The sequence below is a fragment of the Aplysia californica genome, unplaced genomic scaffold (genome assembly GCF_000002075.1).
Source record: "Aplysia californica isolate F4 #8 unplaced genomic scaffold, AplCal3.0 scaffold00027, whole genome shotgun sequence".
NCBI classification, from domain to species: Eukaryota; Metazoa; Mollusca; class Gastropoda; order Aplysiida; family Aplysiidae; genus Aplysia; species Aplysia californica.
Window position 1 is genome coordinate 1,546,950 of NW_004797297.1, and position 14,488 is coordinate 1,561,437.

General features: G+C 37.8%; 1 protein-coding gene across 1 annotated transcript in view; it reads right to left on the bottom strand.

Annotated features, from left to right (window-relative positions):
- LOC101853285 (DNA topoisomerase I, mitochondrial) overlaps positions 1 to 13,300 on the bottom strand; it is a 29,021-nt gene extending 15,721 nt beyond the window's left edge. The window contains exons 1-9 of the mRNA XM_005091235.3: positions 13,186 to 13,300; positions 12,801 to 12,837; positions 5,891 to 6,951; positions 5,399 to 5,517; positions 4,943 to 5,048; positions 2,893 to 2,987; positions 2,005 to 2,120; positions 1,515 to 1,636; positions 1,014 to 1,136 (exon numbers count right to left, since the gene is read on the bottom strand). Of these exons, the coding sequence (XP_005091292.1) occupies positions 1,014 to 1,136; positions 1,515 to 1,636; positions 2,005 to 2,120; positions 2,893 to 2,987; positions 4,943 to 5,048; positions 5,399 to 5,517; positions 5,891 to 6,951; positions 12,801 to 12,837; positions 13,186 to 13,227 (1,821 nt within the window). The 5' untranslated portion in view covers positions 13,228 to 13,300. The remainder of the gene's footprint in view (positions 1 to 1,013; positions 1,137 to 1,514; positions 1,637 to 2,004; positions 2,121 to 2,892; positions 2,988 to 4,942; positions 5,049 to 5,398; positions 5,518 to 5,890; positions 6,952 to 12,800; positions 12,838 to 13,185) is intronic.
- Positions 13,301 to 14,488: the final 1,188 nt, after the last annotated feature.

Genomic DNA, 14,488 nt, shown 5'->3' on the forward strand with positions numbered 1-14,488 from the left:
TCTTGAATGAAGTCGGGATATTTGCGACTGAAGAAGGTGGGGTTGCTTGGTGAGAGAGGAAAATGCAGTGAGAAAATGGCTGCCAAACAAAGCTCCAGTGTCCTTGGAAACTGGAATTTTACATTTTTTGAGCCTTTAATCAATGTTTTCCAATAACATCCACAGAAATGCATTTTTAAAAGGACATAAAAAGAGTTGAGCAAAAAAAATTATTTTTTTTTAAAGGAAAAAAAAAAAAATTTAAATTGCCAAGTGCCCAGAAAAAATGTCGATTTGAACAATTAATTTCATTGCTTTGGCGAACACCTAATTTCATTGCTTTGGCGAACACCTAATTTCATCATGCTGCCTCACATATACATTATTTTGTATTTTTTCTTAAAACAAAATGAAAAACACCCTTCTATTGGTGGATTTAAAACAGTAAACAAAATTTCTTTCAGCCTTGGCATCAGACTCAACAAGCATTTAAATTTCAACCACAAAATTTTAGGGCAGACTCGATAGAACTGTAAAAGGCACACATACATACAACAGAACTGGCAGAAAGTTATGAAGATGAATAATCAAAGGAACTCTGAAAGAGAAAAGACCACTATATCCAACTAACCAATTTGAAAAACCTGTCGAGGACCCGAAAGAAACTCTGAACTCTGAAATATTGCCCGAAATATTTTAGGAGTTGGCAATTTGAGCCCCAACGGCTTTTGACCTCAATCTGTAACACAGAGCCGTCACTTTTGTAGTCATAGATGTTTTACTCCTTCCTCCACACAAATTTGAGCACATACAAGACCAGCAGCATTGACCTAGCCTATTAGGGGCTTACCAGGGCCACAAGAAATACATTTTAGCAAAGAGGCAGGGATACTCTGTAAAATGTCTTCTCGACATGGAAATCCAAGACTTCATAGAATGAAAATGTCTAACCATCACACCACAGGCACTGTGAACCAGTTCATCTGTCCTAACACGGCCAGTATCCATCAAAACTACAACTAAGACCACCGTACCTGTTTCTCTTCTTTTGAGAGATTCTTGCGCTCCTCAGACTTCTTTTTGAAATGTTCATTAATTTCATGGAAGTTGCACTTTTTCAGATCTGTTATGGTTTGCTTCTCCTCATTGGTCATCACCTAAATTATACAAGGAAGAAAAAAAAAAAGCAGTCAGTAAAAATTAAAAGCATGAGAATGAACGCATATGAAACGACATTAAAAAGATTTAACAGAAAATGTTCCAAACAATGGTACACGTCTTTCTTCTAACTGAAGTTAGAGGGAATCAGTTCAACTACATTAAGTACATGAAAAAGACCCCACAACAATCTAGAACTCACAAAAAGTACAATCCACATGAAGAAAATGTAGTTGGCAGTAAATACGGACTTGTGCTTCAACAGTCACGGGAAATAAAATACAACCCCCCCCCCCCTAAAAACACAGTAACATATAGGGAGAAAAATTCCCACAATTAAACTGCATTTAATCATTTAAAATAGAATGAATCAATACCTTCCTCCAGTCTTTCATAAAGTTGCCATTGAACACATCCTTAGTAGTATAGTCATGATCCAACATCCTGCCATAAAATGTGGCCACCTCTTCAGTCTCTGGGTTAAGCTGCATTGGTTTTCCTGAGGAAAAGAATGAAGAAGGAATGAGACTAAAAAACAGTGTAACAGCAGCACTCGAACTATTAAAATAAAAAAGAAATCAAAATTCAGAGTTTTCACTGAATTAACTAGTAAGTAAAATAGCCATTTACACTTTCTTTAACAATTTTTGCTGCCATGAACACCAGAGTATAAAACCTAAAATATACTGCAGAAGATATCTATTGAAAATTAGTGATATGAAGACTTTGTAAAACACTGCGCAAAAGTAAAAAGCAGGACACTTAATTACCAATACATTTGATATGGAAAGTCATGAAAACGGCCAGTATGTTTGGCCACAATCATTACTCTTGCAAGTAAACTACATGTCAAGCTTTATTCCATACCGTCATAATAAAAGCGAACATTCTTGGGCAGTGGCTCGTAAAGCGGTGCAAAGATTGGTCCCTTGTGCTCCAGGTAAGTCCACTTGACACCATTGTCCTCTTTCTTTTCCTCCCACCTGTCAAAAGATACAACTTGCTTTGTTTTCGTTCAGCGCTGTCATAACAGAATGGTCAATGAACACTATTTTGACTGAACCATCATATTCGAACTAAGACAACAAAGATTCCCAAACATTGGGTGCTCTCACTACCGTATGTACAGTGTTTGCCTCATCATCATCATCCAGTGCCAGATCTGCGACAGACATCGGCGATCATGATTTTCCATTCATTCCTTTGCTCGGATGCTCTCAGAAAAGCTACGTTTCCCTGATTTTTCCCTGTTACCATTTGTTTAGGTTCCCTAAGTATGTTGTTCTGGGCCTACCCCTGCCTCGCTTGCCTTCAATTTTGCCAGTGAGAGCTAGATGTTCAAGACCCTTAATGTCTATTCAGGTGTCCCAAAAACTGCATTTGTTGTTTCCTGATTGTTTTTAACATTGAGCGTCCCACGTGGGCTTCATCAAGCACTACCTCATTTGATTTCTTTTCCTTCCACGATACTCTTAGCAGTGTTTGCCTATATGTTAATAATATGCAACAATTGTCTTATCCACAAGCAGATATCAGCCAAGGCTGCTGCATTCTAATTTAGCACGGGAAAACACCCGAGAGGGGAATATATTGAAATACCAGAAATGTAGGAAATAGAAATCATGATTTTTTCTAAGAAATAAAAACAGACAGTACCCCTAAAAAAAAAAAAAGCAAATTTCTTAAAAATAATTGATTCACTGACCCCGACATGGCTAGAATGGCAAAATCAAAAAAATATTCTTGATGACTTACCACCTCCACACCTCCTGCGCCTCTTCCTCTCCCTTTTTCTTCTTTTTCACAGGCTCCTCAGGCACTTCTTCCTTCACAGCACCTTTGTTCTTCTTCTGTTGTAATAATAAAAATCAATGCTATAACAACTAGAACAGCAAACCAAGGACAAACTGGGAATTTAGTGGGTTTTTTCCAAACTCCCGTAAGTTTAAACAAAAGTTTGTCACTCATTCACAGCATGCTATTATATCCAAAGAAGAGCAACCATTAATTCACCGAGCACCGCTCCCGCACCATATGCGGTCCCCCGCACCATATGCGGTCCGGTAAAATTCGTGCCGCGGACCATGACCACAGCGTATGCAGGTTCAACTGTAGTTAACTATACAGTAAATCCAGCAGTTTAAAAATGCGTGCAAATAGCCACAGATGTTTAAACATGATACCAACAAGCTAGTTCTTTGTGGTTTAAGTATATACATCACTTTTACTGCGAATAAACAGGATATTTGTCCAACAGACTGAACAACTGAAAGTAAGGAACTTCCGCGTAGTTTGTTGTGGTTTCTCATAAGCAAAGCATGGCACGGCGAGGTGTGTTGAAGTTTATTGAAACTCTTGATAACTTTGGTGAGGATTTAAGTGACAGTGAGGTATCAGATAGATAACTTCAAAAATCAAAATGTGACTCCGCCTAGCAGTGATGAAGATGACTGAGAAAATTACATTAGACCTAGATCTAGATCAACATCGTCTCTCGATCGTGAATCTGACTCGTCAGCGAGTACGCAGCCTGGTCCAGCTGGGGATGATGATAGATCTCGCCCCAGTATTAGTTCAAATCAGCCCTCAAAGTGGAGAAGATATATATGTACCCAGACCTTGAACATCTAATGATAGATCTAGTCCTGGCACTAGCAGCACTGATGATGAAAATGCTTCTCAGTCTGTCACCGACGATTTTTATATAAATCTACTTCTAGATATTTTTAATTTTTCAAAATTAATTACCACTTACATTTTTATGCTACTTCACTGTACATACTCATGCTTCATTCTCCTACACACAAACACACTGCAACAACCATTTTGCGTAAGTTTATTATTAGATTTCTGTTGTTGTCACATCATTTCCCCCCTTTTTTTTCAATTTTTTTTTTCTGGGGCAAATTTGTCCCAACTTTCTGCCCCATACATTTTTTTGTCATTCATTCTTCACAAAATGTGTTTATTGTGTCTGTTGTACCCATATTTGAAAACTTCAAAGAAATAGCCTTCTATTTCAATTTTTTAATGAATTTTCAAAAAGTGGGGGAAATGGGTGGTTCCCTGGGGTTTGGAGGCCAATCGGGGGCCTGGTGCTCAGTGAGTTAAGTAGTTTTACCTCCATCCTATAATTATCTTTCACCCTGTAAGAGTTGATAAATCAGACACAAGTTTCGTTCTGTGGTGTCACAGCCGATTTGGTCGTAATTTGAGTCACCATTACAGTTTATTTACCACTTTTTTTTAAATTTCAATCCTTCACAAATGAGCTCAAGGAGTTCTACTTCCTACGTACATTCTACTTTCGGAAAATGTGTAGGTTTATGGCCTTTACTTGCTTGCTTTGTCTGTTCTCAAATATTTTCAAATACAATGAGGTGTGAAATCATATAATTTCCCATGACACCACAAGCTGTTTATTTGTGACACTTGGAGGTCTAAACATACACACAACTGGACAAATTTATAATACAAAAAAACGATGTATCTAAAGAACATTAACTTAAAACAATACACACAACTGGACAAATTTATAATACAAAAAAAACGATGTATCTAAAGAACATTAATTTAAAACAATCAAATTTTCATAACAACAATTAATTATACTGTACAAGTCCATTTCGGATGAAAAACAAAAGCTAGTCTCTAAAAATATGAATCAGCTGAGATCAAAGGTACTCTGTGCTTGACAACAAGACAGAAAAATCGCTCACTTCTATGTACGATTCAGAGATAATCCCCCCCCCCCCCACCCAAGTCTGACCCACAATCTATCTAGCTTCAACTGAATATAACTTACAGCTTTCTTGTCAGCAGCCTTAGGTTGAGGCTTGGGTTTCGGTTTGGGCTTGGGTTTTTCAACCTTGACAGGCTTCTCCACTTTCATTTTTTTGGCTTTGTTTGCTCTGAAAACCAAAATCACATTAGAAATAATCGTTAATTTTAAGTTCTGGAGAGTCAATTATTATCAAAACCACTAATAAAACAGAAAAAAAATTTTATACCCCCCCCCCCCAACTAGTTCTTTTGATACTAAAAGCCTCTAAGAAAATGTTTGGGTAAATTTGGTATGGCACTGTTCGTAATAAATAAGCAAGTAGAACAGTCACACTTCATGGACAGAAACAGACAATGGTAACACTTATAAAACAAAGAACAGAGCATCATACCACCCATCAACATCTCGGTATCTGGTAGAAAGGACAGACAGTATTATAGAGCTACTCCTATTTCTTGGGAAAGTTAACTGAAATACCTCGCTGACAACGGAAGGTCTTCCTCATCATCATCATCATCCTCATCGTCATCCTGCTCTTCTTGGTAATTTACTTCCCTCGCACGCTTCAGGGGCTGTGATTCCTTTTTGCGGACAGACTGCAAACAAGAAATGCACATCCTAGGTAATATTGAAAAGTCACACACTTTACAAGATGTGACAATTTGCAACAAACAGCATGAGAATTTCATGGCATTAATTCATATCAAAACAATTGCTGCACTTTCGGGGGGGGTTTTTATTATTTAAAAGCCAAAAATATACGAATACCTAAAGAGTTACCAAAATTCATGTTAGTAACACAGCCACAGTTCACTTCACTTATAACTTCTAAACATGATAAAAGTACAAGCGATGCTGGTTAACTAATCTTTAATGCATCCTAAAAAATTAATTTAATAATTTCCACAGAAGAAAAAAGGAAAATATAATTTATAACACTGAAAAGAAAACTGGTTTCAAAAGACTCACCAATGGCTTATCATCGTCATCACTTTCGTCTTCCGACTTGACAACAGGCTTTTTCTCAGGACTGGCAGACACAGGTTCACTCTTCATCTTCACTTCATCATTCTCTATGGCAGCTTTGACTGGGGATGCCTTTCCAGAAGAGCTGTCGTCTGCAGAATGCTCTTCTTTGACCTCCTCCTCAACCTTCACCTCCGCTTCTACCTTGATGTCTTCAGGCTCCTCCTTTACTTTCTCCAAATTTTCTTTGGGCTTTGATGAGGAGGAAGAGTGTTTCTCCTTACTATCCCCGCCACTTTTAGAAGAGGAAGAGGACGACTTATGCCTATCATCTTTGTGCTTGGAGGACGAGCTTGATGAAGATGAGGACTTGTGTTTATCCTTACTGGAGCTGGACGAGGACTCCCTGCTTTTCTCCTTGTGTTTAGCATCTGAAGAGGAGCTGCTCGATTTGTCCTTGCTGCTGCTGGAACTGCTCCCTTCTTTATGTTTGCTGCTGCTGCTGCTGCTGCCATCCTTTGGCCTGCTGCTGCTGCTGCTGTGACCATCACGATGCTTAGAGCTGCTGCTGCTGCTATCCTTGTGCTTACTGGAAGACGAGGAACTGCCTTCCTTGTGTTTGCTGGAGCTGCTTTTCTCATCTCGGTGTGAGGACGAGGAACTGCTTCCTTCTTTATGTTTCGACGAGCTTGAACTGTGTTTGGAGCTACTGCTGCCATCTTTGTGCTTGGAGGAAGAGGATGAACTGTGACCATCTCTGTGCTTAGAGGAGGAGGAGCTGTGGCCGTCCCTGTGCTTGGAGGAGCTGGAGCTTCCGTCTCTGTGCTTGGAGGAGCTGCTGGACGAGCCCCCCTCTCGATGCTTAGAGCTGCTTGAGGAGCTGTGGTGTTTGTCCGAGCTGCCGCTCTTGTGGGACGACGAGTGCTTGCTGCTTGAAGATGATGACTTCTCAGATTTGTGATTGGACAAACCATTTTCTTTAGGTTCAGCGTGACCATTGGCCTCTGAAGCTGAACCTGCAGACTCCTCACTCAACCCATTCACTTTAGCCTTCAGGTCTTCCACTGTGAATAGGTAAAATACTATCTCTAAAGCCTCATGCTGGGAACAAAAATCCCACAAGGACATACTTAAAGATATTAATAATTAATTTACCTTACTTGTTCTTATCAAACCTGTACTTAAGTTCAAACCACACTACCAGTATAGTATTGACAACAGTGTCACAAACTTAGCACTGCCCTACCACAGAAATCTTATAGAGAATAAATTTAATTAAAAAACTGTTCTAACTTTGGAAGAGTGTTTATATCGAATCCTGTTGGAAAATTAAAAATGTCTCTAACTCTTAAGAACTAGAGGCAACCCACACAAAGACAGTGCTGCAATACAAATCTTAAGCTGGGTATGATAAAATATGGAAAAAGAAAGCTACTAACATCACCCCCAAGCCTAGTGCAATAATCAATACAGCAAGACTTCTTTGTTCAGACAGAAGCACTGAGGAACAGCAGAGCTATCAGCTACTTATTTCAGAGGCAGATCAATAAAGACAGGATTTCTGTACACATACCTTAGACCTTAAAGGTGGGAAAACAGGAATTATAAGAATTGGAATTTCTTTTTTGTCATTAAGACAGGGGAAACTTTATCAACTCAAAGAGTTTTAAGACTTTTTTTTTTTTTTAAAAACAACAACAACAGCAACATCAAAGATTTAAAAACACTTCACTTCACAGCACTTACGCACAAGCAATATCATTTGAAAATAAATAGAGAAATAAGCCAGGGTCAGAGGTGGGAACGGACACATCCTCATCCTTGCTAAAATATCCCCCTTGACAGATAAAAGTATGAGTAGTCGGTCACAAACATTACTGAACTTGTTTTCTTTGTCCTTGTTTTGTTTTCTTATTCTTTTTGTCCATTTTAGGAGCATGAACGTTTGTAAATTATTGGCAAACCACTGACAGTACACATCTTGCCAACTTCATTTCAAACAATTTTTCACAACTGATTTCATCAATGATCTTTAAAAGAATACATTAATTAATAAATTATAATTAAGTAGCATAGACTTGTTCTTTCACAAAAAGCATCAAACTTTCAATAATAATAAAGATAAATGACATTTATATAGCACTAGCACTCAACCCTGATAATATAGAGCACAGGCTCTACATAAACAGAACATTGTGTCTTCAGACAAAAAAATCTCTATACATCTCATGAAACTAAAACAAAAATGACTTTGGCTGACATTTGAATAAATCAAAAGATTTTATGGGGTTTTTTTTTTTTACTCAAGGACCCGTCTCAAGCTTAGAATTCTAAAGCACCTTTTGTTAATTTTTATCTAATTTACACAAAGTTTAATCTTTAATATATCCACTGCAAATTTTTATATGAACTATATGACAATTTGACCAACGGTGCAGTAATATTTTACTTGTTTTTAACAACATGGGGGGTTTCAGGCAGCCAAAAAAAAATCTCAGAGGGTTTTGGTGGGGGGAGGGGCATGCATGTATTCGCAATATAAAATTAAGACATGTACTGCATGGAAAGTTTGCGCCCGATACAGCAAGTCGCATAAAGAACAATCAATACTAAACAGTAATTTGTATATTGGGAACCCGCGTTTATTGAATACTGATGATTGTCAAATAATTATTTTTATGCGATCTAGTCGTAGAATTGATTATTCATAAAATTGACTCGATTTTCCTCATTTCCTTAGTACATTTATATTTTCATAATGGGGTCAAATTTCCGGCAAATTTTCTTAATACTACGAAAAATTTGTAAATATAGGCAGGTCTGCACATTGTTTTGAACAGTTTGAAATCTTTTAACTTCATTCCTGATAACAATGGGTTACAATAATCAAGTATTAATAAAACTAAGCTATTTCGTGAGAAAACAGTATACTTAATATTGATTAGATGACTTATTTTTCTTTCTTTCTAAAATAATGCAGCTGATCAGAAGACTCACTTCAGTCGACACTGACGAACTGGAATCAAAATAGATGCAGAGATTTTTTTACTATTCTTGATCATACAATTTCCATACCATTACCAGTTTTTCTGAGATCGTTGTCAACCTAATTAAAGTATTTTGCACCGCTAGCCAGAACGACTTTTGTTTTATCATCATTCAACATCAATTTGGTTTTTTTTCCACCGTTTTCCAATTTTCAGAACAACAGATAATTTCATGTAAGTTGTTCTGCTGAACCATAAATCTGGATGTGTTGAGCACCCTGAGAGAACAGTTTTTCTATCATGCACTGCTTTTTGCTTTTAAAAGATAGTGGTCGGTGTTAACTCATTGATCCAAACCAAATATATATATATATAAAACCACACATAAAAGTTTTCGTTTTTTGACACTGACTGAAGTTTAAAACATAGCTGCAAATTAACCATACCATGTTTATGTACCCAAAACAAAAAATTTTGTGAACAATTGTAAACAATGAAAAAGTAAAAGAACAAAAAAAGAACAAACAAAAAATCAAACAAAATTATAGCAAAATTTTAATCACCCATCCTAACATAAAGGGCTTTATTATAAAAATGTTACACTTACTTAACATCATGTGTGTCATTAACTCACTCAACCCTAGGCCTACACTTCCTGGTTGTCAGCTCTCCCTAGAGATTTTTACCACTTTTTTTTAAATTGAAAAAAAAACCCTAAATTTTAATATTCCTACCCAAATTTGGTATATATTTCATTCAAACTTTTATTTGCGTGTGTATTTGGAAACTTGAAGGCAAAACATGTCATAGTTGATATGCAATTCTTCGTGGAAAAAGGTCTAGATATCTATATACAGAGTCAAAAAGTGAAGAAAGGAAGTGCCTCACTCTCTCACATGGTTCAAAAATATATCTTTCTTGGATCTAAATTTGGGCTTGCACTTCTGGTGAGTGTCTGTTTCAAACGAAAAATGGTTACTCTTTCAATTGCTATAGAAGTCTTGCTTCACCAAATTTAAGTGTGTTTTCGGTCACGAGAGCGAAATTTTCCATACTGATACAGTCAGCGAAAGGATTGGAGCGCTGTGCTCGCATACCGCGGCGTTAGAGCTGGGTCAGATAACGAACTAAAACATCTTGATATTACGGGTGAAATAAAAAATACTTTTTAAAAAAGCATTGAGTAAACTGTGAAAAGGTGTGGAATAATGACCTAAAAAATTGGCACATCTTACCTCTGAGCTACATTTTTAATTTATATCAAAACTTTGAATGACAAAACAACATGCAACTGATATGATGTCATCATATCCTGGGATACCCACACTATTTTTAGAAGGCCGTGGATCCTCTACACGATCTTTGGTTGAGATACTGTATTATCCGTATCGATATGTTACGCACAAATTTCACACTTGCGGCTAACTTCAGCCCGACAGGCATGCTCTGACTGGCTGAAAGGTGTCCAGCAAGTCAATTACATTTTCGAAATTCCGGAAGTGACACAAACCGCTCGTTTTGAACAAATGTCAACAATTTCATTCATAGAAACATTGACAGGTTTGAGCTTCCTCATTTTCCAGTTCACTGCATCTTTTTAATTCAATTTTTGAACTTTTCCTGTACGGTATAAAAGAGACTAAGCGCCACATAATGCAGAAAACTGAGCATCAGCAGCATTCTAGGCTTAGAGGTGAGTTTTAACTCTTATCCTGCGTCTGTGCCCAGATGCGTATCTTATCAGCAACTGATTACGTCGGACGTGCCGGGCAGGCCGCCGGGGTCACTCAGTGAGTACTGTTGGTGTACAGCGCGCGCGCCGGGAAACGTGTGTTTTCACCATGAATACCGCGGGAGTGTGTTAACTGATGATGAAGATAACGCTCTATCCTTCATAGCTTTCTATTTATAAAGTGTTACAAACACATGAATAACCCCCTCTCACAAGCAGATAAGACATTACGAGTAGTTACGCCCATTTGAATAACCTTTCTGGACGCTCTTGTTGTTATGAATGACCTGAGGTTCGAAAAAGGATAATTTAGGTCAATTTCCGAATGTTTTATACTCAAATTGTTCTTTGTACCTGCACAAGGGTATTCAAAACTATCAAACAAGCTCATTTTTTATCAGGTAGTATCATTTCAGGCAAAATCAAGCTCATTTGAAATATTTTGTATAGAAAAATGGAAGTTTTGTTTCCCGACTATCCTTTCGAGCTCTTCATGTCTAAGTGGGTCAATTTCTTTAATAATTTCATTGGACGAACATCTGGAGCTATCAACTTGGCATGTTTTGAATAAGACGTATGCCTCGATTACGAACCAACGCAGGTGGTTCTAGAAGAAGGCCACAAACGCACACAAACTCAGGCAGACGGACGCACACACACTTGACCTGTGTGAATGGGGATCCGACTCGGGACCCGAATGACACGTAAGAGGATGCGCGCTGCGCGTGCGCTGAGCCAGGAGCTACACTGACTCGGGACCAGAACGCAGGCGAGGTGCCGAAATAGGCTTATCGGGCTACATAAACCCGGCTCCCGCAGGATGAGGGTTAAGCAAGTAGTCAGTCTCTTCATTTTTATCATTTTATTCCTAGTTTTAGAAATTAAGTATTGTTGTTTTTTGGCTTTTTTTGTGTTGTGCCATGCGGTTGGCTATATTTAGATGTAGTCACGTGATCGGAGGGGTGTCCCAGTCTGACGTCACACAAGATGGCCACCGTACCTAAAAATAGTTTGCGTTGTTCTACGTTCAGTCGCATGTGACAAAACACGTCACAGCCCGTCTCCAACATAAATATAATCTCCATAAACCATAACTTTAACCATAACCAAAACAACCTACATGATGGGTAGCTACTGATGAACAAGACACTGGCTGATACAAGGGAACATTTTGGGAATGCGCTCGAATAGTTACAAAAACAGGAATCCTTCATTTCTAAAACAATACAACAGCTTGGAACATAATATAGATCTAGATCTAGATCTATTGAACAAAAATCAAATTATTTTTACTTCTGAATGAGCTTGTCAAAACAGCTGAGAAACGAAAGCTAGGCCCACTTTTTGAAACAGAACTGCAAAATCTAGGCCTAAATCTCTAGCCCTTCTTGATATTAAAATAAGGGCCAAAGACTATTTACTTGCCTGGCTCAAGTTCACTTCAACGAAAACATAGAAAATAACTAGACTTAAATTACTAGATCTAGATCTAGATCTAGCTAGATTCAAGACTAACATTGCTTTTCTATGAAAACAAACTCAAAATCCACCACCTACAATAGCGTATTAGATCTAAATCTAGATCTAGATCTAGAATCTATCTAGCCATTGACATACAAACTTGAACAAAAAAGTAGAAGCAACTTTTCAGTTCAGAAGACAATTAGAATAAATAATAAAGGAATAAAGGTCAAATATAGGGTTCATTGTTTTCTCATGATAGGCCTTACAAATATTTTTATATAGAGTCTAATCTATAGACTAGATCTAGATCTAGAGATCTTTTTTTTTAAAAATAAATCTAGATTTTAGATCTAGATCTAGATCTAGAATGAATCACAGCTGTCTGAAAAAAAATCAAACAGAATATTGAACAGCAACAGCTGAAAAAATCTCAACTCAAAAGTCATTAGATTTTCAGCTGTGCTACTGAGTTCAATGCCCTATCTTGAGTCTGGGCTAGCCTGTCTGAGTGCAGCTTGAATTTGAATGAACGAATAAAGAAGAGTGACAGAAGGAGAACAAAGAATGGAAAGGCCTGTCTAGAACTTATAAAGGACCAAAATTAAGCTAATATAATCAAACACAGTATAGATAAAAAGGTTATGACAGATAAATATATATTTGAACTGGTATTATAAAAGACTGGAGTCGACATAACCACGGGGACCACGCGTAACTACATCTGTCTTACCCGTCTTTGGGTCAGCCAAGCCTCCGTCACCGTCACCCTGGAACAAAGAAAACAACATTACCTCGATGAAACGTGTCCTAGACGACCCTCAACCAAGTAAACTAATTCTTATGATTTCCTTTAACAACTGTCCACATTTCAAATCAAACTGACTTCTTTTCTGGGCCCTGGGGATGATTTTCAAACAGCATGCCATACACTGACCACACCACTAGATTTGGCTATCTCCTGGATTCGGGACTTAGAAAATTTTTCAGCCATCTTGGGACTTAGCCGCAAAATGCCATTTTCGACCTTAGCTCGAGTCACGAGTGTAGCGATGATCTACAACTGTCTACACACATCAAAATAATATAAAAATAAATACAATAAAGAATGTACTTACAACTGATGGTTGGGACGACTGATCCTCATCTACAGAAGACATTTCAGCGTGTTTAAATGTCGTTGTTACAAAGCGATGTTATGGCGGGCCTTCGTCCCACGACTAAGTCCCGATTTTATGTCATTGGGCATGCGCAGTAAAAGAACTTAGTCTCCGACGAGGCTTGCTGAGTGGATGAAAACGCAAAGTCCCACGCTGCACGTTGCTTCGACTTCCAGGAGCAACCAGCTGAGAAGCGGACGGTTTAGCTTATATCACAACGCGAAAGTGATAAATAAGCTTTCTAATTATAAACACAAGTTTCAGAACGTAAAGGGCGCAGACAATTCGATTTAATACATTCTTTTCAGACAAATAATCACTGTATGATACAAAATGTTTCTGTAATTCGAGAATTATAAAACTAGGCGTGCGTTGTATTTATAATGTAGTGTAAGTTAAATCACTTGCCTATGAGCAGCAGCAGGGTGTAAGGTTTGTACGAAAGAAAAAGTAAAGAGCAGGAAGTTTAAAACTATAAAGATCGGCACGGCAGCGCGAGTCGTCACAGTCAAATTTGGAAATCAAACAAGTGAGGGCAGGCTCGTTTTGTTCGTTCGAGCGTTTGGAAGACAACATGGAATGTAAAACTGTTTACAACAAACCTTTGGAAAAGACCGTAATTTCTTAAATTGTCAAGTCTGACCAAATAGTGGGTTTTTAGAAATGTCCATGCTCTTCTTGAAATATCATGTTTCCTGTCCATAAAATATCACAGCACCTAGATCTATGTAAGGAACCCTCCTTTAGAGTGCAATACAGAGAGAAAACATATCGTGGGAAAGGGGGTGAACAGTAACCGACAAGGAAAATACCTTAATTTTTGTTTAAAATGCCTTTCTTCGTGTGAGTTATTTTATACAATGAGTAATTCTATCCTACACATCAAACTCTCATACGAATGTTCGTCTCAGTCTGGAAATACACCCACAGTGGGTCAGCTTAAATTTATTTGAACTGGGTCGAAGTACGTCCTTTGCAGAGACAGTTGTGTCCCGTAACTAAACAAATCAAAGTTTTCGAAGGACGCTGGTAGTTCAAGTTTCAAGCCGCGTCCAAGCTCATTAATCAAGTACAATGTAAACGTGTGCCCACTTGTCACTTATAACACGTTCATTTGTTTGAACTGATTATAGATCTAGTAATATAGATCTATGAGGAGCAAGAGATTTGTTGTTTTGTATTTTTGTTTCTTTTTTTAAAGCAGGAATTTGTACCAGATTAATCTCTCTCTCTCTCTCTCTCTCTCTCTCTCTCTCTCTCT